The sequence below is a fragment of the Sinocyclocheilus anshuiensis genome, unplaced genomic scaffold (assembly GCF_001515605.1).
Source record: "Sinocyclocheilus anshuiensis isolate Anshui unplaced genomic scaffold, SAMN03320099.WGS_v1.1 scaffold300, whole genome shotgun sequence".
Taxonomy (NCBI): Eukaryota; Metazoa; Chordata; class Actinopteri; order Cypriniformes; family Cyprinidae; genus Sinocyclocheilus; species Sinocyclocheilus anshuiensis.
The window spans coordinates 1,094,564-1,119,213 of NW_015557379.1; the positions used below are offsets into that span (position 1 = coordinate 1,094,564).

At 38.5% G+C, this 24,650-nt stretch overlaps 1 protein-coding gene across 6 annotated transcripts in view; it reads left to right on the plus strand.

Annotated features, from left to right (window-relative positions):
* The first annotated feature begins 527 nt into the window (after positions 1-527).
* fgfr2 (fibroblast growth factor receptor 2) overlaps positions 528-24,650 on the plus strand; it is a 54,001-nt gene continuing 29,878 nt past the window's right edge. For 2 of the 6 annotated variants that reach the window (XM_016474659.1, XM_016474660.1), the window contains exons 1-8: positions 528-1,101; positions 3,843-4,102; positions 8,304-8,570; positions 9,624-9,698; positions 14,650-14,819; positions 16,981-17,104; positions 23,644-23,834; positions 24,093-24,231. In XM_016474659.1, coding sequence (XP_016330145.1) covers positions 3,919-4,102; positions 8,304-8,570; positions 9,624-9,698; positions 14,650-14,819; positions 16,981-17,104; positions 23,644-23,834; positions 24,093-24,231 — 1,150 coding nt within the window. In that variant the 5' untranslated portion in view covers positions 528-1,101; positions 3,843-3,918. The remainder of the gene's footprint in view (positions 1,102-3,842; positions 4,103-8,303; positions 8,571-9,623; positions 9,699-14,649; positions 14,820-16,980; positions 17,105-23,643; positions 23,835-24,092; positions 24,232-24,650) is intronic. The other 4 variants (XM_016474657.1, XM_016474658.1, XM_016474661.1 and 1 more) reach the window with 3 other exon arrangements.

Here is a 24,650-nt window from a genome sequence, read left to right on the forward strand (position 1 = left end):
ATGCAGTCTTGGTAAGAATTCATTTTTTTTTTTTTAAACATTAAAAAAAAAAATCTGAATGATTTCAAACCTTTGACCGTTTTTGACTACATTTTTAATCTCTGTTTTGTCAGCAGTGGATGATCTTAAATTGTCAGATTACGCTGATTTTGTACAGTAAAAACTGGTTATTAAAAACTGGATGTTTGTGAAAATATCAACATTAAATTCTCAACCTGTTTTTGCATTAAAACAAAATCTCAACATATACTGAATGAATCTTTAAGATGTCACAATGCAATTTCTTAACCTTTACAGACATTCTTTGTCTGACAGAAAGTTTTAAAATGTCAAATACATGGAATGGAAAGTGTCATGACCCGTATGCAATTTAAAAGGCCCCGGGGTCTCTGGGGCCCCCAAAGGGTTAATAATCCGACAGATCTGCCACTAGGTGGCGCTGTTGCAGTGAATGAATGGCATTCTGCAGCACTGGAGCTCGTGCAGGGGACGAGGGAGACCCCCAGCTCCGGACAAACTTTGCAGGATTGCGCAGAACTGCTCGAGTCGCTCGGAGGGAGCTCCAGCTCCGAGGTCTGTGATTGGAGGAGAAAGACCGAGTCCAAAAACTATCAGCCAGGAAACGTCTCGGGTTTCAGGGGGGAGTTACATTTCTTCAGGGGGTTGGAAGGAGAGAGAAAAAAATCTGTGTAAACCTGACAAAGCATCTGAGAACAGCCAGTATCCTCAGAGACTGCGCTCATGTCACTGGATGTGTATTTTGGGATGGATGTTTTATTCGGTGTTTGTTGCAGTGTCGCATCTCTTGTAGCTGAAGGCTGATGCGCGTTTGCACGAGCCGTCTGGTGAAGCAACAGCTACTTGGTTTACGGACGAAAAAAAGTTTCTGGGACGCGATTTTTTTTTGTCCTCTTCTGGCAGGATTTACACAAACACGCACGGATACTATCGGTGGGTCGCTATTGGCATGCGAGCCTGTCGTTGGTGCCCCGTTGGATTTGGGAATAGGGAATAGTTTTGGTCGCATTCCTGTCTGGATTCGGCCCATATGAGCTCCCTGTTTATATGCGGATCCTGAACTTCACTATCAGTTCCTTCTCTGTAAGTTACATGTGTTTCTGTTTAGATTTTAAGCGGAGGTTTGCTTGTCTTTCATGGAAATGCAACTGTTTGTCAATTGTTGCGGCTTTACGCATGATTCATTACCGTTAACTTTTATAATACGCAAATGTATCTTAATTACTAAATATGGTTATATATTACATTAAATGCGCACAAAGTTGGATATTCTAGGCTATATCTAAAGTTACGTGGAGTTCACTGAAAATGTCATAAATTCTATCTTTTATGATCAGCGATGGCCTTGTGAGACTCTTTTGTCAAGGTTATTTAGCAAAATATTTTAAGTTAGTTTATCTAAATGTATATGCACACTTGCTTGCTTGCTTTTTTATTTTGTTAAAGATAAAGACCAATTGCAAAGTGTAAAATTATAAATGTATGCTAATTATGAAACATCAGATACTATCACTGTATGAGAAAAATGTCATTTAAAACTGTCGTCTTAAATGAAAGCTGCAAGCCAACGCTATATAAAAAAATCATAAAAGTAAACGTCCGTAAAAACCTGTTATATGAATGTTTTTTGTTGTTGCGAAGTATTGCATAAAGTCAAAAATAAGTCAAAATGGTTAAATCACCACTTATATTTGTAGTTCCTCCTCAAGCGTCATGACTTCAATTAAAAAAAAAAAAAAATAGGGCAATTATTTAGAACGTGCACATTTTTAGAACACTCCAATCTATTCAAATTCAAATTTGGATTCAGATTCAAAAAGCAAACATTTTTTTGTGTTTTTCTGGAACAGTCTGGCCTACCTGTTGTTTCCTTTTCTTCATTTTTTTCTTTTTTTTTTAAAGTGTCGTTTAATCATTGTAGTGGCAATTCAAGTATCCTCAGGCTTCCTGCCCTGAAATCTGTGGACACAATTAGATCGATCTTATAAAAATGAAACTGACTGACATGAGTTTGCTTTAGAAAGTTTACTTTGCCATTATTAATAATTGGGTTTTGGATTTCCTTAGTCAATATCCTGTTAGTGATAAACTCACAGAGCAAAGCTCTGTGTTGAAATGAACTAGAATATTATTTGCAAAAATCAACCAATAATTAACTCTAATCATAATTTAGATGACCTAATGATAAAATCTGTCCATTCACAAAGCGATCTAGTTACACTAAAAAATGCGGGGTTAAATACAACCCAGTGCTGGGTAAAATAGGGACAAACCCAGCAATTGGGTTGTTTTGACCCAGCGGTTGGGTTAAATGTTTAACCCAACCTTCTGGGTAGTAACCCAACCGCTGGGTCAAAACAAACCAATTGCTGGGTTTGTCCCTATTTTACCCAGCACTGGGTTGTATTTAACCCCGCATTTTTTAGAGTGTAGTCTTCAGTAATAAAATGATAAACTCATTAGGGTTGTTTTTTATAATGGGCCTTGATAAAGAACGACCATTAGGTTCAAGTAGCCTAACAATTCAAATGTAATCAAATACACAGTACAGATGATTCCAGGGTAACATCAGTGTTTTTCTTTGCATTGGCATTAAATCCTTTCTGTGTATTCTGATTTGAATATGAATAGGACGCTGATTAACGCCTTCAGATTGCTTGCGCACGCATTATATGTGCCGCAGACAGCGGTCTATTAAAACAACGCGTTCGCGAGAAAAGTTCTCTAAAGGTGACATCATGTATTGCATTGGGAAATCTTTTTCAAAATCCTGCTCGTGCAGCAAACCCGGGATGCACTGACGGTGGTTTGCTCACAGTTTCTATCCAGCATGAGCAAAATCTTGCGATCTCTAAGTGCATTAGTTATCAAACCTATGAAGTTAATTGAATGGCGCATGATTAGAAAAGAGAATAAACTACAGTGCTCGTGTTACAGCATCAAAATCCTGCATTGCTCACCTCTCACGAAAAAAATTAAAATAAAAAATAAAAATCTGCAGAGGAACCCCACCAGCTGTCAATCATCTCACAAGCATTAAAGCCTGCTATGAATGCAAGCGCACGATCACAGAACAGACCAACACCGCATTTACGCGCCAGATCTCCAGAGAGTGACTGACTGACTCCCGCGTTTTCAATTCATTTTCAGTGGTCATGTTTTGAATGTTTGAAATCGCATTTTTGAGTTCTAAACTGCCAATCAAGTTGATTCTTTTAGAATAAGAATGGAATGCAAGTCATGTGATAGAAGTGATGTAATAGACAGATCGTTAGAAAGATATGTATATCTTATATGCTTGGGATAAAAGTGTCTACTAAATGTATTTAAACGAATACATGGTTTGTTTGCTAGATGAATTACCACCCTGATAAAATAAATCACTGTTTAATAGTGATGTTGGAAAATTGTCTTCTACATTAGTAGCCTGTCAGTTCTGTAGAAAGTTAGCCAAAGTTGCAGGTAGCTCTTGGTGCTTTGTCTGGTTAGTGTGTAGGTGTCAGATAGTAGGTAGGTCTAAAGCATCAGAGCTTTGGTATGTCTGTGGCAAGGCTCGTTTAACAGCATTTTGACACGTGGGCCTTTAGTTTCTATCTGTCTGTTTCATAACTAGGCCCACGCACTCTCTGCAAGATAGTTGTGCTTCAGAGTCAACTGATTTGAAATATTCACACTAGATATGTAGGGCCATTCCATGGAGTGTTAACCAGAGTGTTTTATGGATTGTGTATGGCAAAAAGACTTTTTTTTCTAATTGTTTCTCCTCTTCTTTTTATTTTGGGGATCCCCTGCCCCATCACTGTCCTCTCTGCTGCCCTCCTCAGCCCAGGTGATCGGTGGGAATTCCAGTGAGTGTCCGACTGTACAGCCTGCAGTTCATGGTTGGGTGGAGCCCCTCAGATGGGATCCGTGTCCAGGGGGAGGCCGAGGAGGGGGGGATGGGGAGACACGCCCACTGCTGACGGGATGTCCGCCCGAGGGTGGCTTCTGGGTGCGCTCCTGCTTTTGACCCAGGCAACGGCGTCCGTGGCAAGGCCGTCGTCAAAGATTGCTGAAAAGGTGGAGACTGCGAGTGAACGTGAAGGTAAGGAATAAGAGCGATGGAATATCATTCAAGGAACATTCCTAGTTTTGCAGCAGGATCTTGTTAGGAATTATCGATACTTCAGTGGCGACAAGGAAACAGATGCTTCTTTACTGCTTAATCGCTATAAAAACAACCTTCTTCTCCTACGCAGCTGCACCTATGTGTGAAAATATTTGTTTTTTATTGGGGGAAGTCTTAGGGAAAATAAGGAATTTGGATTTTAAGGAATTTGGAATTTCTCGTGGTATAGGTAGGATTCCTCATGGCTTCATACATCATTAGTTAATGCAGATTTATGGGATTTAACTTTTCATAAACGGTTGTGTTCAGCCCTTCAAGACAGCCAGGAAAGTTCTGAGGAGGTGCTGGTTTGCAATGATGTGTGGTTTGGAGGTTTTATGAGTTGCTGTATGCAAACCCTAGGAAGTACTTCTTTTGCATGGAGCACGTCTTTGAAACTCCGATAATTATGTGGAGAAATCGGTTTAAGCGTATATCTGGCGTCTTTGAACTGAGAACCCCGAGGTTTTATAATATATGGAATTATTGTCTGTATGCTATATACTCACAGCAGCTCATTTCAAAAGAGTTGCTTTTAGGATTTTTGTGGTTCCACTCGTAACGTCTCTTTTCCTTTCTCCCCCCATATTTTCTCTCTCTCCATCTGTCTGAGTTTAATGTTGTTCAGAGTTGAGGACCACACACATACCTGCTAGTTTGGCATGCAGATGCAAACCAACCCGTATTAGTTTGTTTGGGAAGAAAATAAACCTTATATGCTTTCAGATTTGAACTAAAATGAAATGAGATTCTACGCTCTTTTTGGAGGTTTCCTGACTTCCTTTTAACGGGATGTGGTTTGTCATCGTCTTCATTCCTAACTCTAACTCATTTTATTTGCTTCTTTGGCACTTTCTGAATTCCCAGTGGCGTGTCCTGGCCCAGTTTTGACACATTCTATCATTAGTAGTTGCGAGTTGTTGTTTTTTAATTAGATTAGATTTTTGATAATTTAGTTAAATTTTATTTAATATTTATAATTTTTATTAAACTACATTTGGCCTTAACAAATATACTAGTACCTTTATGAACACTTGGGGGTTTGCAACACCCTGGTTGGGAAATCCTGAACAAGTGGAAATAGAGTGTATATGTCTGTTATCAGAGAGCCAGTTCATCATTGTCTCGTCGCATGACGCATCTCATCCGACTGACCCCGAGCACCCAGTGAAGCGCACAGCGGTCTCGATTCCATGTCGCCAAGCGGCCGGAGACAGAAGGATGATAGTGTGAGAATTGGACAGATTGGATCCTGTCACAGTTTGGTCGAGAGCCTAATTATCTGTTCTAGCGGAGGCGCAAATGAGACTTGGTGGAGCGGACGGGAAGTGCGAGACAGTCCGTATCCATCACTCCTGACAGGACGTTTGATAATAACCTCCACTCACAGCACGCTTTTCAATAGCCTTCCCATCAAAACACAGGAGAACAGATACAGTCACACCTCGAGAAATGGAGTTTGAGGTTTTTTTTTTTCCCCTGCATGTGTTTCATATATTATTCCAGTTTAAGCACATGAGGAAAAGACTATGTTTATTGTTGCAGAGTAGGATGCTGCTCTGACCTTTCCCAAGAAGAAAAATCTGGAATTTGCAGGATGTCAACAGGTTGTGGATTTGTGGTGTCTTGTGGACGGCGGGGGGCCGGTTGGCAGGGTGAGAGGTGAAAGGTCAAAGAGCAAATCAGAGGACCACGAGGCAGTGTTGATGGTAAAGAACAGATGTACTGGACCTGAAGAATAAAGAGAATGAAAGCATGTCAAATGTTTAAAGAGGGTTGAGCTTGCATCAAGTTCCTCACTGCCAGAACGGACCAAATTGATCATAGTGCCGTGAGAAAAGCTTTCTTAATCTTTGAATTATTAAGCTGTTTTTAAATGTCGACAAAGTAATTTGATCAGCTAAAATTGATTGAAACTGGCTGGTTTGTCTTTTCGTCGTAGCACTGCTGGTAAAACATGACGGTAGATTCAAAAAACAATTAAAGTTAACATTTAAAATAAAATGAAAATTATAATCAAAATGAGCTTGAATACACTGGGAGTTACTCTAAATACAATTGTCTTCCAAATTCATACATGTATAAAACCATTATAATTTGGATTATTTAGTTGGAGAGCTCTTCTGTCTCCTTTTTTTGCATGGCTTTCTGCTTTCAGCATGCACAGCTTAATCTTTTGCACTGCTTACTTGCGTTTTATCTGTTCGCTATTTATATACTAAAAGTTTAGTGAGACTCGATCGTCCACTGGTCATGCTATAGAGTTTCCTAAGTGTGTATGTAAAAAAAACTGATCCACATGTGTTGGCTTTCTAACAGGACTTGAGTGGGAGCAGGCCTCGTTTTTTTTCAGTTTGTCTTTAATCGTACAATAGAAGGAAATACGCAACCAATTACAGTTAAATAACAGTTGGACAAACAGAGGCCTCCGGAAGAGCAAGGCAATGAATACCGGTCCCATCAATCAACATCAGAGTTCGTTCTAAGGCCGCACCATCGCGAAAGGCATAAAGGAAAAGGTAATTGTTTCCGGAGTAGCGAAAAAAGGAACAATACAGGAACTAAACGTGTGTAGGGCAACGTGCCTGGGGAGAGAGTTTAGACCTTCAAGCACACTCCAAACCCCTTGAGGACTGAACGCAAGTCATATGACTTTCCCTTCCTGTGGTGTGTAGTTCAATCTGCCATACACATTCACAAAAGGACAAGAATGTGCAGAAAGATAGGTGTGTTACTACGAGAAAGGTTGGGAGTGTCTCTGCGCCGCTGATTATTTCTGACAAGTCTGACCATGTTTTTCCATACCTCTTGCTTTCAAAGTTTATGTCTTTTTGTATGCTTAGAAAGCTGTTTAGTCTGCCTTAATTCATAGTTTCCGCCTAGATGCAGTAGGTTATTGTTCAGTAGTACAGTTTCCATCTGTATTAGCAAGTGTTGATGGATTTTTTTCTGAAGGCGGTTTCGACCTCATTTGAGTCATTGTGTATCAGCATCAAGGCACCGATGTGGTTGCAGTGCAGTGTTAGTCGTTGTTTATCATTCTACCCATAAGATTAAGTGAATTAAACGGATAGAATAACTTGAATTCCTCTCTCTCTACTTCTCATTCTGACCTGATTGGGGCATTTGATTTCTGTTCATCTTGGCTTTGCTCTCAATGCAATCTCAGGTGAATTGAAATGGATATAGTTGGTATGTTTTGCTTCACATAACTAGTAGTCAGCTGATATGGGTTTATAATTTACAAAAAAAATTTAACAAAAAAATGAATTTAATTGAAAAAAAAAAATTCAGTATCTAAAAAACTAATTATGTATATTTTAATATAATAACAATTATTTTATAGAATATATATATATATATATATATATATAGTATATCCATATGTAAACAATGTTTTCAATATATTTCTAATTACATATAAGTATATATTATATGTATAATTTAATATATAAAACATGATTTTATAGAATATTATGCAAAATTAACTAAATATTTGTAGATATTTGTACTGACACTATATGGAAAGCGTTATTGTTGTGCACTCCAGCATTTTACACTGGATTTTTTGCTCCACCTTATTTCAATCTGTAATCAAGCCTTTGATTTTTCTGTTTTAGGTGCCTCACTTTGGCACCTTCTTAGCATTCCTTATGAGCGTTTGGCTAGCCAATATAGTCATTGTAGAGCATAATTAAAGATAATGGAATAAACCGGCAATAACAGGCTTAATTATAATGCGCGAGGTCGAGGTTGAAATGACAGGGAAAGGAAAACCGAAGGCTCTGTTTATGAAATGAACAAATATTGGGCTCTATTTCTCGACTGGCACCTCTTTCATGTCAGCGCACTGCTAACGCCACACTTTTTTTCCCACTGGTACAGCTGCATGCTTCCAGAAATGCTCTGTATACACAATTCACGGCTAATGGGACGCTCTGAGGTGTCTGTATTTTGGGATTTTTTTACTTTTGGGTGAACTATTCATTTAATTGAAGCCTCTTCTCCACACTAGTCACTCTAGGGATGTCATTTTGGTGCAGTGTTTTTCGTCTTACACTCTTTCTCTTTCTCTTTCTCTGTGCACCCTGTCACCCCTTTCCTCCTGCCCTCCTCTCTTTTCCCCTTCGCTCTGCAGAGCCTCCAACCAAAAACCAAAACTCTAAGCCCACTCTGTGCTCGGTGCACCCGGGTGAACTGCTCAAGCTCAACTGCCCGCTGCCCGAGGCGGCCGCCATCGTCTGGACCAAAGACGGCTCCTCGCTGGGCCCTGACAACCGCACGCTCATAGATCAGGAGTGGCTACAGATCCGCGACGCCACCCCTAAGGACTCGGGCCTTTATGCGTGCAGTGCCGCGGGCTCCCGGGCCAGCGACACGCTTTGCTTCATCGTAAACGTTACAGGTGAGACGCTTGTCTACCACAGGTGGCGCCATCTACTGAATGAGACTTTGATATTCGTAGATGAGTCTTCGTACGCCGTATCTGCCTGAACTGAATGGTTCTGTTTGTCTGTTTTCATTGCATTTTTACAGTTTGCAATGCAGTGGAAGATGTAGTCTTTAAAATGACTTTGCATGCAGCATTCGGATTTACGTCTTGAGTTTGACATTTGTTTGTATTGTTTTTATAACATTCGTTGGCTCTGTAAATTGAGTATTAAGATTAGTTTAGTTGATATGCCTGATGTTAGCTTATGTCTTACACTTTTTGTCATTGTGTTTTACAGACATTTTGTCTGATTTAACATGTCACATTAAAATATTTTCGAAATTTTTCATCTTTTTGACAGTTTTCTAGCTAGCATTCATAGTCGCTCTAGGCTACTGGACACAATCTTATCTCACAGTAACATTAAATGACATGTTACAGTTATTTTTGCTATATATTGTTTTCGAAATATAAATTTATTTATTTAAAAAAATATTCACATTTCTATATATTAATTTTAGATATGTGTGTATATTTTTTAAAATAAATAAATGTATATTTAGAAAAATATATGTATATATGCACGCACACAAACATATTAGTTTATTAATTTCTAAATTAATTATATAAATATATTTATCAATAAATATTTTATTCAGTCAGTCAGTTAAATTAAATTAAATACAGTAATTATGAACGAAAAGTTCGTATTTTTCTTTGAATTTGCATGGACACAATGATTATTCATAACAAATTAATGACAAATTATGGCATCGGTGCTAAAACAGGTTCACATGTTTGAGACTTGAGTTAAAAAATAAAGACTCCAAATAGTAAAAGTAATACTATTTTTCAAAATGCACTCTAAAATTGTACTTAAACTTCTGATTGGATGAGCTGTGTTCAGCACTGTTATTACTATATTAATGTCAAAAAGAGCAAATAGTTGATTAGTGATAGACGTGTGGGTGTTGTGACGGCAGGAGAAACAAAGCACGGTTACAGTATTCCCGGTACTCTCTGCAGATGCCATCTCATCCGGTGATGATGAGGACGACACGGAGCGATCGGACGATGTCGGGGTGGACGGGGAGCAAATGCGTGAGTATCGGGACTGGGGGCCGAACACCAGTTGTCACAGTGTACGATGTTGAATTTAGATGCAACACGGTTGGCATACTGTTTTTATATTAGCATAGGTATTGTTTTTTGCTATTTTTGTTACTGACAGGACAAGCCTGCAGTGGAGTCTGATGTTAACTATGTCTCCAAGCAATTCCAGCACAGACACATTCCCAGAATTCCAGGCCTTCTCTTTCCTTCTTCTTTGTGTCTTTGTGCTCTCCATTTCTCAGGTCCATGAGAGGCCTGTCTGTAAATTACCTGCTAAGAGTGTTTTGAATTGGGCTTCGCTCTGAGAATGGTAAAAGGGAAAGACCTGAGGTGAAATATTAACGAAATATAGAAAAAGTAGAAATTCAAAGGGCATTAAAAATCTTGTTAATAAATAGAGTACTGCAAGGGTGACGTATTGTTGTAGGCAAACCCCTAAAGTTAACTGGTTGCCTCGACAAAAAGCCAAGGATTTTTCCATTGGCTTCTGGATTATTGCAGAAAATAAGCTGTGTGACCAAAAAAAGTTTATGATTCTTCCATGTTTTTTCCATTATGATAATCTTCACAAATTAACACAACTCATATGAATTTTGAAGCCTAAATACAATGGCCAGAGGTAAAAAGCTAAAGCTACTCTATAACCAAACTACACCAGTCGCACGACTTTATCGTCACCACCACTACACTTCCAACAACTCTTTAAGTCCTTTAAAATCTACTAGTTGCAAAGTTAGAATTAGAATAGTTTGCGAGAGCGTGATTATAAACACAACAAAGCTGTAAAAGCGACTAGTGAGTTCATGAGTTCAACATAATGATGTTTAATGTATCCAACAACTTCTGTAGTCACATTCTGTAGTCACCTGTTCACCTTTTTCAAGATGCATAAAAGCTTTAAAAAAATCACGAGTGGGGTATTACCGATGTATTTTATGTTGTAAAATAAAACAGGACAATATCTTGAGCTTGTATTAATGGGTTAGTTCACCCAAAAATGAAAATTCTGTCATTAATTACTCACCCTCATGTCGTTTCAAACCCGTAAGACCTTCGTTAATCTTCGGAACACAAATTAAGTTCCTCTTCAGGAACTCGAGCTGCGTCGGAAACGCTAGGGGAACGCCCTTCAGCGTGACGGGCTCTGAACCTCGTGTGTAATCAGACCAATAGATGGGCGAGACGTCACGGTGGGTGACGTAATGACCAGGAAGCTATAAAAGCACGTGCGGTGAGACCAACGTCAGCTTTTTGTCATTCAGCAAGCGCTCTGTGTGTGTGTGTCAGTCTGATATCTGTTTGTGAGTCTTATTTAGTGTTGTCTGTCACGAAATCTCAAGCTGATATTATAGAGAGAAAAAAAAAAAAAGAAGCCCGCTGTTAAGCGCTCCGTTCTCGCCGGGCACGCTCCGATGGGTGTGTCCGTGCCTGTGATCTTGCGATTGCAGTCCCGCTGCGGCTGAGGCACGGCGGCAACTGAGTTCGTGGGAATCGCATATGATCTGGTGGACGGGGTGAGCAAGCACGCAGAGTCAGCTCTCGAAAAAAAAAAAAAAGGGAGCTGACGGCCCGTTTTGGTAGCGTTTGTTACTGCCGTGCTTCGCTCTCAGAGGGCTCTCTTTGAGGAGAGAGCCTTCACTAGCGTTTCTCGCGGCAGTGGGTCCTGCACACTGTAGAGAGAGGCTACAGAATCCAGTTTGGTTCTCCTCCGCCTCTTTTCAACGGGATTACGCCCACGCTGGTGGGCCCCGAGCAGGCTCTGGTCATGGAGCAAGAAGTAGTTACTCTTCTGATAAAGAAGGCCATCGAGATGGTCCCTCCTCATGTGAGGCAGTCCGGGTTCTACAGCCGGTACTTCATAGTTCCGAAGAAGGATGGGGGGTTGCGTCCGATTTTAGATCTACGTCGGTTGAACCACTCAGTCATGCCACTGAAGTTCAGGATGCTTACAATCAAGCAGGTCGTGTCTCAGATCAGGTCCGAGGACTGGTTTGTCACGATCGATCTAAAGGACGCATACTTCCATGTATCCATCCTTCCCACTCACAGGAAGTTCCTGAGGTTTGCTTTCGGGGGCAAAGCGTACCAATATTGGGTTCTTCCGTTCGGTCTGGCACTCTCACCCCACACTTTCACCAAGTGTGTGGATGCTGCTCTGGCTCCTCTGCGACTCCAGGGCATCCCCATACTCAACTACATCGACGATTGGTTGATAATTGTTGAATAAAGTCGTTATTTTTTAATTTTTTAAAGTATATTATTTTTTTTCTTTTGCGCATAAAAAGTATTCTCGTAGCTTCGTATAATTGCGGTTGAACCCCTGATGTCACATGGATTATTTTACCGATCTCCTTGCTATGTTTCTGGACTTGGGAACATTTCAGTTGCGTTGCTGTCTATGGGAGGGTCAGACAGCAAGATTCCATCAAAAATATCTTAATTTGTGTTCCGAAGATGAACGAAGGGTAAGTAATTAATGACAGAATTTAAATTTTTGGGTGAACTATCCCTTTAACCACAGACCTTATTTCAGGCCAAAAACCCATTGACTTTGGGACGATGGATTTGTAAGATCAAAAATGCCAACTTATTTCCAGTTTCAGGACGCATTCTTTCAGAAATTTATGTTTTTTTTTGTCATGGTTAACCCTAATCGCTTCACATTTTCGAGAACTTTATGCGAAAGAGAAGCCGTGACAGGTGAGGAAAGGATATTGACTGCATTTCCTCTGTTGAAACGAGCGCCATACCCACCAGAATCTGTTTTGAGTTGTGCAAAACTAAATATTAAAGAGAGTTGTTGGAAAGAGGGGTGGAGCGAGGTCTTCCAGCTAATGGGCTCTGGTTTGGATCTGCACCAACACTTTTCTGTGTATGCTTTGGAGGTCTGGCCTCTGGCCGCGTACGAGTGGAGCTGAGGCGGGTGTGGGGGGATCGGGGTTGGGATGGAGGGGTGTTTAGCATTGTGCTTGGGGCGGTTTCGGGCTCAGTGGGTTGGATTTCTGCCCAGCTGAACCACTCAGAACTCTTTGATATTTCTGTGCAAAGGGGCCTCAACAACCACACTCTCAAAAGCACCAATTTTTTCCCCCTCTCACGAGAAAGTTTCCTTTATTTGTGAGATGTTTTGCCTTCGTATGAGATGTGCTGGAGTAGACAACACTGGGATTGTTTAAAGTCTAAAGGTCTGGTTTGCATGTTTTTTCTTTCTCTGTGTAATTTGATGGAATTGGCTGCTGGGATGTCTCAGTGTTTCTGTTTACTGATGGATTTTTGCAGATACCGGTGGTATTTGTTGATAGTCCCAGAGTTTTTGAAGAAAAATGTCAATAAAGGTTCAATGGTCAGTCCATGTTTCACTGGAGGTCACCTGTTTTGAGGTTTCCCAGGACATCCGACCCTACTGCCCCAACGTCTGAGGGTCATTCCCATCTTCGTTTTCTCAACGAAAACCTGAACCGTTAACAAAGTTAAAAGGAGTCGGGCTTACAGACATGTAGTCTGCTGTCTGTCAGGACGCTGAGGTCAAAGAGAACGACCGTTACGAAAGAATTCCCACGAGGTGAGATGAAAAAGTTGGGTGGTGAGGAAAGAAAACAGACAGACAGATAGACGTCGAAGAAAAGGGTTAAGTTGAAAACCAATTATCATGCCTTCACGCTGAAGGGAAGATGTCTGTTTACACGTCTGATATCAACTCGTTTGCAACCTTCCGGTTAGCATGTCTGTCGAACAAAAGAAATTGGATGTGATGGTCCAGTTCCTTCTTGGCAAGCCGCTGTGCTTTTGGACCGACTTGTTTTATCCTTCTTTTCTCTTGTGTGTTTTCAGAGCAAATGGGAATATGTTTTTATTTAAGCCGCTCACTGTGAGTTGCAGGGTTCCATTAAGCAGATGGGCGGTGCAGTCATGCAGTGCTGCGAGTGTGAATAACTGTTTCGGTTTGCATCCGTGGTCATGCCTTCCTGTTTCCCCTTGCTGAGTTTCAGACGGGCTCCTGCTTTCTCTCTCTTGGCAATGATGCATTTCTTTTGGGATATTGGGGTTGAATCAAAATGGACCTCAGATTGATTTGCCATTTCATAAAATTTCTTTGTGTCATTGAATCAGTGTCCTTTGGCATTTTTTATGTGCTGTATTCAGTTTTCATTTGAATTTTAGTTGAAGTTATACATTTTGAATAGTTTTTTTATATTTCTCTATAACTTTAATGTTTTAATTTGAGTAATTTTAGTACTTCAACTAATTTATTTCACTTACTTGCCATATTTTTAATTTGATTTTTGTTGCAAGCCTTTTTGTAATTTCGAAGTTTTTTGTCCACTTATTTAATCAAATTTTTAATGGAATGCTATTTCAATGAATACAAACAGTTTGAATTGTTTTACAATAACAACACTGCATTCACTGCACAGACACATAAGGCCAAAATGAACTTTTCATAGTACAATAGTTGTAATATTTATTTAAATAAATATTAAATATTAAAATTGCTGATTGATTTAGCAGTCGCACAAGGTCATATTGCAATTTTGATTTTAAATTGATTTGTTATATGACTAATGCCGATCTTCTGAACTGAAAATCATGCTTAGTGATTCATCTTCAGTGTACTGTACAATCCAAGCTGATTCATCTACTGTACAATCCAAAAGCTACTGTTTCTGGCTTTGAAGTTTTTCCATAAACATAGATATAGAAAACACACTGTAGATGTCAGGGGCTGATCTATGAATGGCTGAAAGCAGATAAGAGTGGAGGCGTAGATAAAAAAAAATCTCCAGTTTGCATGGAGGTTTTACGTGATGCATATCAAAGCTGCATGTAATCTTAAAGGCTTCGACACATCAAAGAAATATATATAGTGCACTGCAAATATGTGGTTCTTGTTGATATTTGGATGATGCAAATGTTTGTAATTGCTTCTTCTTTCCTGCAGTGGCACCGTATTGGACTTCACCGGAGAAGATGGAGAAGAAGCTGCACGCCGTACCTGCTGCCAACACTGTGAAGTTTCGGTGCGCAGCGGCGGGAAATCCCAAGCCTGAAATGCGCTGGCAAAAAAACGGAAAACCCTTCAAACAGGAGGATCGCATGGGCGGTTACAAGGTAAGAGATCTTCACTAGTGCTGTATGAGATATGGAACTCATCATGGTAAATTTATTAATGCTTAAAAACTAGAGCCAAAACAAAAAGCTTTTTAGAAAGCAAAATAGTTACATTGAAGTATTTTATTTATACATGCAGAGTCAGAATTGTAGGCATGAAACAGCTGGTGAAGCACTGACTCTTGGTTAAAGTGTAATAGATGTGCGGGGCGATTGGTCGTTGTACCCCGATCAGTGTCTGTTTGCACTTCCTTCTCTGAAAACACAGCTGATCCACACAGAAGGTCACTAATGATTGAGCTGCTCACGCTCGATTGATCTGAAGACTCAGATATGAGTCAGTGTCTGACTACAGGACCATGAACTGGTTCATTTGATAATCCAGACTCAAATGACCATTTATTATGAATTATTTAATTATTAATTATTAATATTATTATTGATGATGTTTTCTGAAGAACCTTAATTGATCAGATGAAACATTTGAATAAAACTCATGACAACTAACAACTAATGAAAACATTTGGTTTATTAAAGATAAAATGTGATTTAATTTTATTGTATTTTAAAAGTTATAATAACAATAATAACTTTTAAAATATGTGACCCTGGACCACAAAACCAGTCATAAGGGTCAGTTTTTTTAAATTTCTGAATAAATTTCTGAATAAATAATATTTCCATTGATGTACGGTTTGTTAGGATAGGACAATATTTGGCCGAGATACAACTATTTGAAAATCTGGAATCTGAAGTCCTAAAAAAATCCTGCAAAAACATCTAAATATTGAGAAAATCACCTTTAAAGTTATCCAAATTAAGTTCTTAGCAATGCATATTGCTAATAAAAAATTAAGTTTTAATATATTTACAGTAGGAAATTTACAAAATATCTTCATGGAACATGATCTTTACTTAATATCCTAATGATTTTTGGCATAAAAGAAAAATCAATAATTTTGACCCATACAATGTATTTTTGGCTTTTGCTACAAATATACCCCAGCGACTTAAGACTGCTTTTGTGCTCCAGGGTCACATATATGCTTTTTAAACATAAAAAATGAATATGTCATCAAAGATAAGCATCAGATTATGACCTATTATTTTAGTTTTATTGAGGTACTTTTATAGTTTTTGTTAATATTTTGAATTAGATTTTAGTTTTATAGTTTCTGCTTTCATGTTCACTTTAGTTAAAGTTTTAGTAATTGTGTTGTGTTTTTATCATTATATTAGTTTTAGCTTTTAAATGTATCTATATAGTTTTTATTTCATTTCAGTTTTAGTTTGAAGATAAACAAATCGAAAAATTATAATTGTTGCCTTGAAAACTAGTTGAAAAAAAAGTTTTATTTTATTTTATTTCAATCGACCCACATTTCATGTTTTAAATTTTAACGAAAGTGTATTTTTACGGTTTTAGTTTTAGTGAAGCCTAACTATTGTAACCATGATTATTGTTGCATTTTAGAATATACAAAACAAATCTTCATGAAAAATATCTCATTTAGTCATAATAATAATAATAATAATAATAATTCATTACATTTATATAGCCCTCTTCCAGCAGCAACATAGTTTTCCCAGGAGGTGTCCCATCCAGGTACTGACCAGCCCAATAATAAGCCTAAAATGTTTCATAAAATAAGCGAGATTATGGTTTATGGATAACATGTACCTCAGGTGGATGAACCCTTATTTTGTGGTCATTTGAAGGGTCTCAGAAGGCCGAGGGTTGTGGAGTGAAAGTCTCCATGGAAGAGACGCTGGATTTTGTGGCCTGCAGTCACGAGAGCTACATTCCTGGGGTGGGGGCGGGAGCTCACTCGTCTGTCGGCACGGCGATATTACTTTTCCCATGGTGCTCTTGCTCGAAAAACCCTCGTCTTCTAGGCCAATTTTTCTCTCTCTTGTTAGTTCTGTCAGTGCTGCTGTCAGATTTGCCCTTCATTTTGTAAGACGTCACACACAGGTGTGAAATTGAGGATAATAGACGCTTGACTAAACCTGGAGTTTTATTTGAGATGAATTCGAGAATAACAAAAACAACCACCTGTGTTTGGTTATGTTAACTGGGAACATTGCATAAACAAGTGACTAAACTATTCTGAATGTGTTCTGTTTTACTAAGTTTTTTTTTTTAATTTGTCCTGCTCAGCTCCGACTCCAGCACTGGACTCTAATCATGGAGAGCGTCGTCCCCTCTGATAAAGGAAACTACACCTGCCTGCTGGAGAACGCTTACGGATCCATCAATCACACCTACACGCTGGATGTAGTAGGTGAGTGCTGTTTACATGTGTTTAGATTAGTGCTGGGCGGTATACCGGTTCATACCGAATACCGGTGTTTATTTTTGTTATGATATGAATTTTTAAAATACCGCAATACCGGTTCATGTCATTAAAACAACGTTCGGAATGCAACACTGTGAGGGAACAGCTGTATGTGTTACTAAGCGTGAAAGTTCCGAAACTGAAGCTGTAGAACTAATAGAACGTGATGACACAGAAGAACTCATCCACAATATCCACATTGACCGCCACAAATATCCACCGCCCCCTGCCATCAGCTCCCGCGTCTCACACACACGAGCGCTACTTTAGCACTAGATTTAGCAACTTTCAGACCCTTTTAGCGGCTTTTTTCCATAGAATATTCATACTGACAAACCTAGCGACTTTTTTGGATAAACCTTAGCTATGGTTCAGTTGGAAGATTTCGCCAGTTGGTCATACCGCCCAGCACTAGTTTAGATACTTGTTTGATTTGGACACTGGTAAACAACGAACTGTGGGTAAGCTTTGAGTGGACAGCAGAGCAAATAAAGTGTGAGTGTATATTAAAAAAAGAAGAAAGAAAATTTTGTTATCATTTACATAGTGATAGATCTATATGTTGGCCAGACTGATAAGACAGATGATATTTTGCCTGCCGTACCTGATTTGCAAACTGATTTAAGCATTAATATGGAAATTTTATATCTATATCTATATATATATCTACATCTATCTATCTGTCTATCTATCTATATATGTTTGTGTGTGTATATATATATATATATATATATGTACAGTATATATATATTTTTTTGTGTGTGAAATATTATTATAATTTAAAATAACTGTTTTCTATTTGAATATATTTTAAAATGTAATTTATTCTTGTGATGAAAAGCTGAATTTTCAGCACCATTACTCCAGTCTTCAGTCACATGATCCTTCAGAAATGATTCTAATATGCTGATTTGCTGCTCAAGAAACATTTCTAATTATTGTCAATGTTGAAAGCAGTTGTGCTTATATATACCTTCATATCTTTGTGAAAAATATATTTTCTTAGATGAATAGAAAGTTTCAAAAAGCATTTATTTGAAAGAGAAAACTTTAAAATGACTTTACTGTCACTTTTAAAGAATTTAATACATCCTTGATAAACTAAAATATTATCAAATCATTGCCAGTCATTAAAAATTAGTATTGATTGACCACTTATTTTCTCTTCAATATAACATGCGAGCTATATTTCAAGTCATCTAAAGCCATATATGGTGTTCTTGTTTGTATTGTACACATGTCTAAGCTATAATGCAGCTTTAAAATACTTGGAAGGCTTAATTTTCATTTTTTGGGGGAAACTGCCCTTTTAATTCACAGCTGTCTGCACTAGTTTATTGTTTGAGTAGAACTGCCCCATCTAAACCTCAGAACCAAACTATATTTTTGCATGCACACGCCCAAGAACATGCACACATGTACAAAACGCAGACACGCCAGGCTCTCACACACATATACATGCTCCCTATTTAGGGCCCCTGTTTTGGGTTAAGTAAAAGCAGTCTTTCAGAAGGTCTCTGTTTTTCTTTTCTGTTGTATTGCATGGCTGTAAAGCCCTTTTGTGTCTGGCTCAGTCTAATACTCTCATCGCAGAGAAAGCAGGAGAGAAAAGAGGCAGAGGAAGGCATAATGCTGTTATTTTTCACTTTAATGTCAGACTAACCTACCTGGGAAGTCTATGAAAATGACAAGATGAGAAAAAGATGGTCAGGAGAGAGAAAACGTTTTCCCTGTGCCGGAATAGGAGTCTCGCTGACCCCTCGAACAGGTCAATGAAAGTTGCGCCAGTCTGAACTGGCCTGCATTTCTGAGCTGGACAAAGTACAAAGCGCTGACACTTAAAAGAGCCAAAAAGACTCTAATTATCGCTATTTATTGTGGATGTCGGCCAGATTCCAGAAACTTCTACTGTAGTTCTCTTCCAACAATAGCCTCTTCTACTAATTTGTGCTCACATTATATACATATTTGAGTTCAGGACGCCCGGTCACCATCCACTACCATTGGCACTAGAGTTTGGAGGTAAATCACAATAATTTAAGTCATAAAATTCAATGAAACATTCTAAAGTTAATAAGTTTTTCCTCATCTTGACTTGTATTACTTCATGCTTTTACCTCATTTTACCTCAATCTTGTTCATGTGTAAATAATATAAAGTAGTTCTCTGCACTTATAGCCATATAAACACATAATAAACCATACAGCAATATCTCTACTGATCGACTTTTCAAACCACCCAGACCTAGTTGGCACAGTACCTTAGTTCATCTCCACCCTGATTTCTCTCTCAACCAATCCCGTGCCGCAGCCCAAGCAACCCCTCCCTGACTGTTTTTGGTCCGCATATGCTAAGTCAGCAGGTTATCCAGAGTTCAACAGGCTTGCTTCAGGATGCCAGATCAGCCTGAAAATGCCTGGCTAATGATGTAATTGATCGACTGTGATTTGGTGGAGAATGTGGGAGAGCGACTGGCACTTGGCTTAACTTGTGGTTGACTCAATGGGTTTTTAGAGGAGGATCTGATCTGACCTTCAACCTGGTTTCAGTTGGGTTTTTGGAAAGTTGTTTGGTAAGGGTAGTGGCTAACAAACTTGAGTAAGCAATATTAAGCAATAACGTGACACAATTATGGTTGGGTTTGTATTTTAGCGACTCTGATTCTGTTTGGAGATTATGATTCTTCACAATTACCAGTTTAGATTCCAATAAGGTATAGAAAATGAAGTTAAATATTTAGATATCAAACATATTTAGTCCGTTTTTTTTTTGCAAAACATTCTGTTGCCACTGAATACCATAAAAAAATCAACAGCCTAAAGAATACTTGCATAATGAACTTTTGCTTATTGTTTTACCAAAAATGCCACAGCAAAAACAACTAGACTAACTAATATAGATTTCAAACATCATTAAAAACAAGTAAACAGTCAGTAACAAAATAAAAGCAAATAAACAAATTAGCAACAGCACAAATAAATACAACTGAACAAAGTTCAGGTACAGAAGTAGAAAACAAATTTAAAATAACCCTATTGTTTATTTAGAAATGAAATATAGATTTATCCCTATTGAAGTTATAAAAGTTATTCAGTCAAGATCAGTGAGTTTTCTTTTTCTTTTGTTCTTTGATAAACATTAATGGCGCAAACAACTGCAGGAATATTACGCTGCTGTCACTTTAAGACCTAATGCACCAATCCAATATAATTCTACACATGAATTTTCAGTTTAAATGCTTCTTGCGTTCACTTAAGACAAAACCTACTGTGTTTACAAGGATATTTTAACGTTATTCTGTGTATTTGTCTAAGTACAAGACAATGCGAAAGAAAGTTCAGAATTCACACACTATATGAAGCTGCTTTTTGTGCGCATGCTTTGGAGAAAATGCGGGCAAGTGCCAGATTGAGTTTCCTTTTGCATCTTCTTATGCTTAAATTGTTGAAAATCACAATAAAATGCACACACATGAATCGATAAGCTGAATTGTAATTGCTTGTCTTATCAAATCCTCCAGTCTTGGAAATTTGGAACCAGTTCTCGATAGCCAACCCTAAACACAATCAGTTTAAAATACTTGCTAGCATCTCCAAAGGAAGACTTTCTGCCAGACGTGGAGATTTTGTAAGGTTTAGATCTTTGTGTGTCAGCAAAGTTTGTCTCTCCACCTTTTTGTTTCTCATCTGTTCTTCTTCATCTGTCTGTCTTTTCTTTTCACTGCCCATCTGTTGGGCATCCTTTATCCTCTGCATCCCTTGACCCCAACCCCTCTTTCTTTTGCTCTCTGTTTCTGCTTTGCACCATTGTTTTGAGCTTTTCTTGTGCCCCCTCTTGTGCCCCTCAGTCCTAAATCCTCTTAATTCCCCCACAAACCTTCCCTGCATGTCTGTGAAGGTTGACCTCTCCACATCTCCTGTGTGACATCATGCCTGTGTGTGTGTGTATTTCGGGGTAACCAGGAGACGTGTCACAATTACAGGGCAAGAGTAATGTTGTGTTGTGAAGACAATGAGGTGTGTGTTTGTAATGTGGTTTAGTCTGTTTAGTTTGTGATTTTTTTCCCCCCCTTTTTCTTTGGAAAACGTGATGCAGTAGTTCTAACTGTAACCAAAGCAGGGTTATTATAGTTAATTTAAAACTACAACCATTAAAAAATAATGATACAAATAAATAAATTGTTACTTGAAATAAAATAATTACCTGAAAAAATAACTGAACATTTTATTTTATTTTATTTTATTTAGTTGCCAAGTTTAACTTAATGTACCAAAATATATAAAACTAAAACTGCAATAAAAATTAATAAAAAAAATGATAGGCATATTTTAAAAACAAAAACTAATAAAAATTACTAAAATTAAAATAAAAAAATTAACATAAAAACTCGAACTATTAAAGGGTTCATATTAGGGCTGGGCGATTTTCCCGATTTAATCGATTAATTCCAATTTATTGCTTTGCCACGATTTAATTTTTTAGAAATCGAGGAATCGCGATTTTGAATAGAAATATTACCAAATGTTAGAATTAGACACTTTGACAATATGCCGGTGTTAACAGTAAAGAGAAAAGAACGATTCAAATGCATGTCGGCGCATGTGATTAACCGCTCACGTGTGACGCGCTCTGTGAAGGACCATAAATATAGAGCTAAGCGCCATTCACACAGAATGCGGTTTTGTGTTGCCAAAGATGTGACGCGGGCAGTGGAATAGGTAAAACATGCAAGAAGATGGGAGTGAACTTCTTTTAACTTGAGCGCAGTGTTTTTAGAATGGCGTTTCATGCATGAGACGCTGCAAGAGACGCAAGCGCAACAGTCAAACACATCCATGTTTACATAGAAAAAACAATGGAAAAGCAGCGCAATCGAATAAAAAACCTGTAAAGAACTACTACTGTATGTCTGATATTTCATGTTTGCGTCATGGTGACAGGCTGAAAGCTGCTGTTGTTTTTAAAGAACATTTATAGTTAATAATAGTCTACTGGTGTTATGCCTTCAGTCATTTTGAATTTGAATTACCTTGACTTTTGAGATTTTTTTAAAGCATTTTCATCATATTATTTCTGAACACATAATATGTCTAAGACAAGTTTGTACAATATGTAATTGTAGTTCATGCATCTTTTCTGCAAAGATATTTAACAAGTGATTTGTTTGACATTTACATCATGTGTGGTGCACTTGGAATAGAATGTTTTGTTTAACTAGAGGGTTAATAAAGAAAAATTTACTTGAATCATGTTGTAGTCACATTTTCAAGTTGACTAGTAAAAAAATCGAGAATCGGTCAAATATTTTGGAAAAATCGAGATGTTTTGCCAAATCGCCCAGCCCTAGTTCATATAATGCGATTTCAAGTTTTCCTTTCTCTTTGGAGTGCTACAAGCTGTTTCAGATGTGAGCAACGCATTTTACGGAGGATGAGCACTGTTTCCTGGGAGAGTATAGCCTGCAATGCCGGTGTTCTGACAAATAATGCTGACTCAAAGCCTGTAAGTACACTTTCATATTTAAAGGATTTGCCACTGAGGATTCAAACGTGAGTTTTGAGCAGTGTAGAGTAGTGTTTGTTGTTTGTTGTTTCTCCGATCGCAGATGCAGACATGGTTTTATGTTTACACGGCGCGATGCAACGCAACGTGTAAAAAGACATATATGACCCCTTTAATAAAAAATAAAATTATACTAAAGTAACACTGAAAATTGTGTGTCCTTATAAACAGTCAGTTTTTTCAAATAATAGGAAACTTAGCTGCTCACAAACTTCACATGTATTAACTACTCAAAACTAGTTTGCTCATTATTGTGGCTTTTGGAAAACAAAAAATCACAGCATTCTTATTTTGTATGATCATTTCTAAGGGGAAAAAGGAAATGAAATGAAGGTTTCTGATACGCCAACGCTGCAGGAACTGCCGCTGATATATGGTGGACACTGTACATCTGTCTTATTGTCCCCCCCACTTTGCCTTTCTTCATCTGTTTGTTCAGTCCTTATCAGCAGAGATAACGCAACAGCCTCTGTTTTGTGACAGCAGCCTAATAGGACGGTAGGTGTGGTGATCTGAACACTGTATGTTCGCATATAGTTTCACTGTCTTACCATGCAGATTGGGCTAGTTTCCACAAAATAAAAAAAATATTAAGCATTTTCAACATTGATAATAATAAGAAATGAGCAGCGAATCAACATATTAGAATGATTTCTGAAGGATCATGCGTCAATAGAGTAATGATGCTGAAAATTCAGTTTTGCATCACTGGAATAAATTGCATTTTAAAATATATTTAAATAGAAAACAGTTATTTTAAATAGCAATAATATTTCATAATCTTGATTTTTCTGTAATTTTGAGCATATAAATGCAGCCTTTGTGAAGATAAAACTTCATTCAAAAAGACCTTACAGACCGAAACAGTAGTGTCCTTGGTAAACATTAATATAATAATGCACATTCTTCTTCCTTTCTGTCAGAACGTTCTCCTCACCGGCCCATTCTTCAGGCAGGCCTTCCAGCCAACGTCACTGTGCAAGTCGGAGAGGACGCTAAGTTCGTCTGCAAAGTTTACAGTGACGCTCAACCTCACATCCAGTGGCTGCAGCACATTGTGAAGAACGGCAGCCGTTACGGTCCTGATGGACTCCCTTATGTCCGGGTGTTGAAGGTAGGCTTGGTTTTCATTTTGGCTGTATAGGCCTCTTTTTTTCCATGTATTTTATCCTTGCATTTTGGGGAACATGCATGTTTTGATGCAGTTGATTTCTTTTAGAAAGAATGAGAAGATGCAAAAACACTTTATTCTTGCAGGAGATATTCTCATATATCTTATTCCATGTAACGGGTGGTGCTGCCTCCTTTTCTGCTCTCCTAAAGAGTAAGTTCCCATATGTGTGTTTTTGTCCCTTGTTGCGGCGCCCCGTAGCGTTCGGGCATAAACAGCTCGGACGTGGAAGTGCTCATGCTCACCAACGTCACGGAAGAGGACTCTGGTGAATATACGTGCCAAGTGTCCAATTATATCGGTCAGGTCAGCCAGTCCGGTTGGCTCACTGTCCTACCAGGTAAAAACGAGACCGAGATGTCGATCCCTCGGCGTCCCCTTCCCCACTGCTGGTGTTTTGGGTTGTTTTTTTGTCGTCGTGGTGATCCTGAGATTTTCGCTGAGCCGGTGTGGTGTGGTCTGGTGTTTTTCTTATTTTTTGGTGGATCTTTCCTGGTGCCCAATCAGCCATGGAAACAAGCCTTTGGTCTGTCATTGCCACTGCCTTCCTGCCTTCTGTTCTGTGTCAAGTTTCCCTCCTACTTTTTCCCCTTTGATTTATCGCTTTTCTTCAGTACTTTCTTGGCGAAAAGGCAGCGGCTTGTTTTCCATGTTTCTTCACTTGTGTTTGCATGAACCCTTGAGGATCTGGTGGGTTCACCTGTGTTGGGTACAGAGATTTCGGCCTTCGTTTAGATCTACATTTATTTTACGATTTTA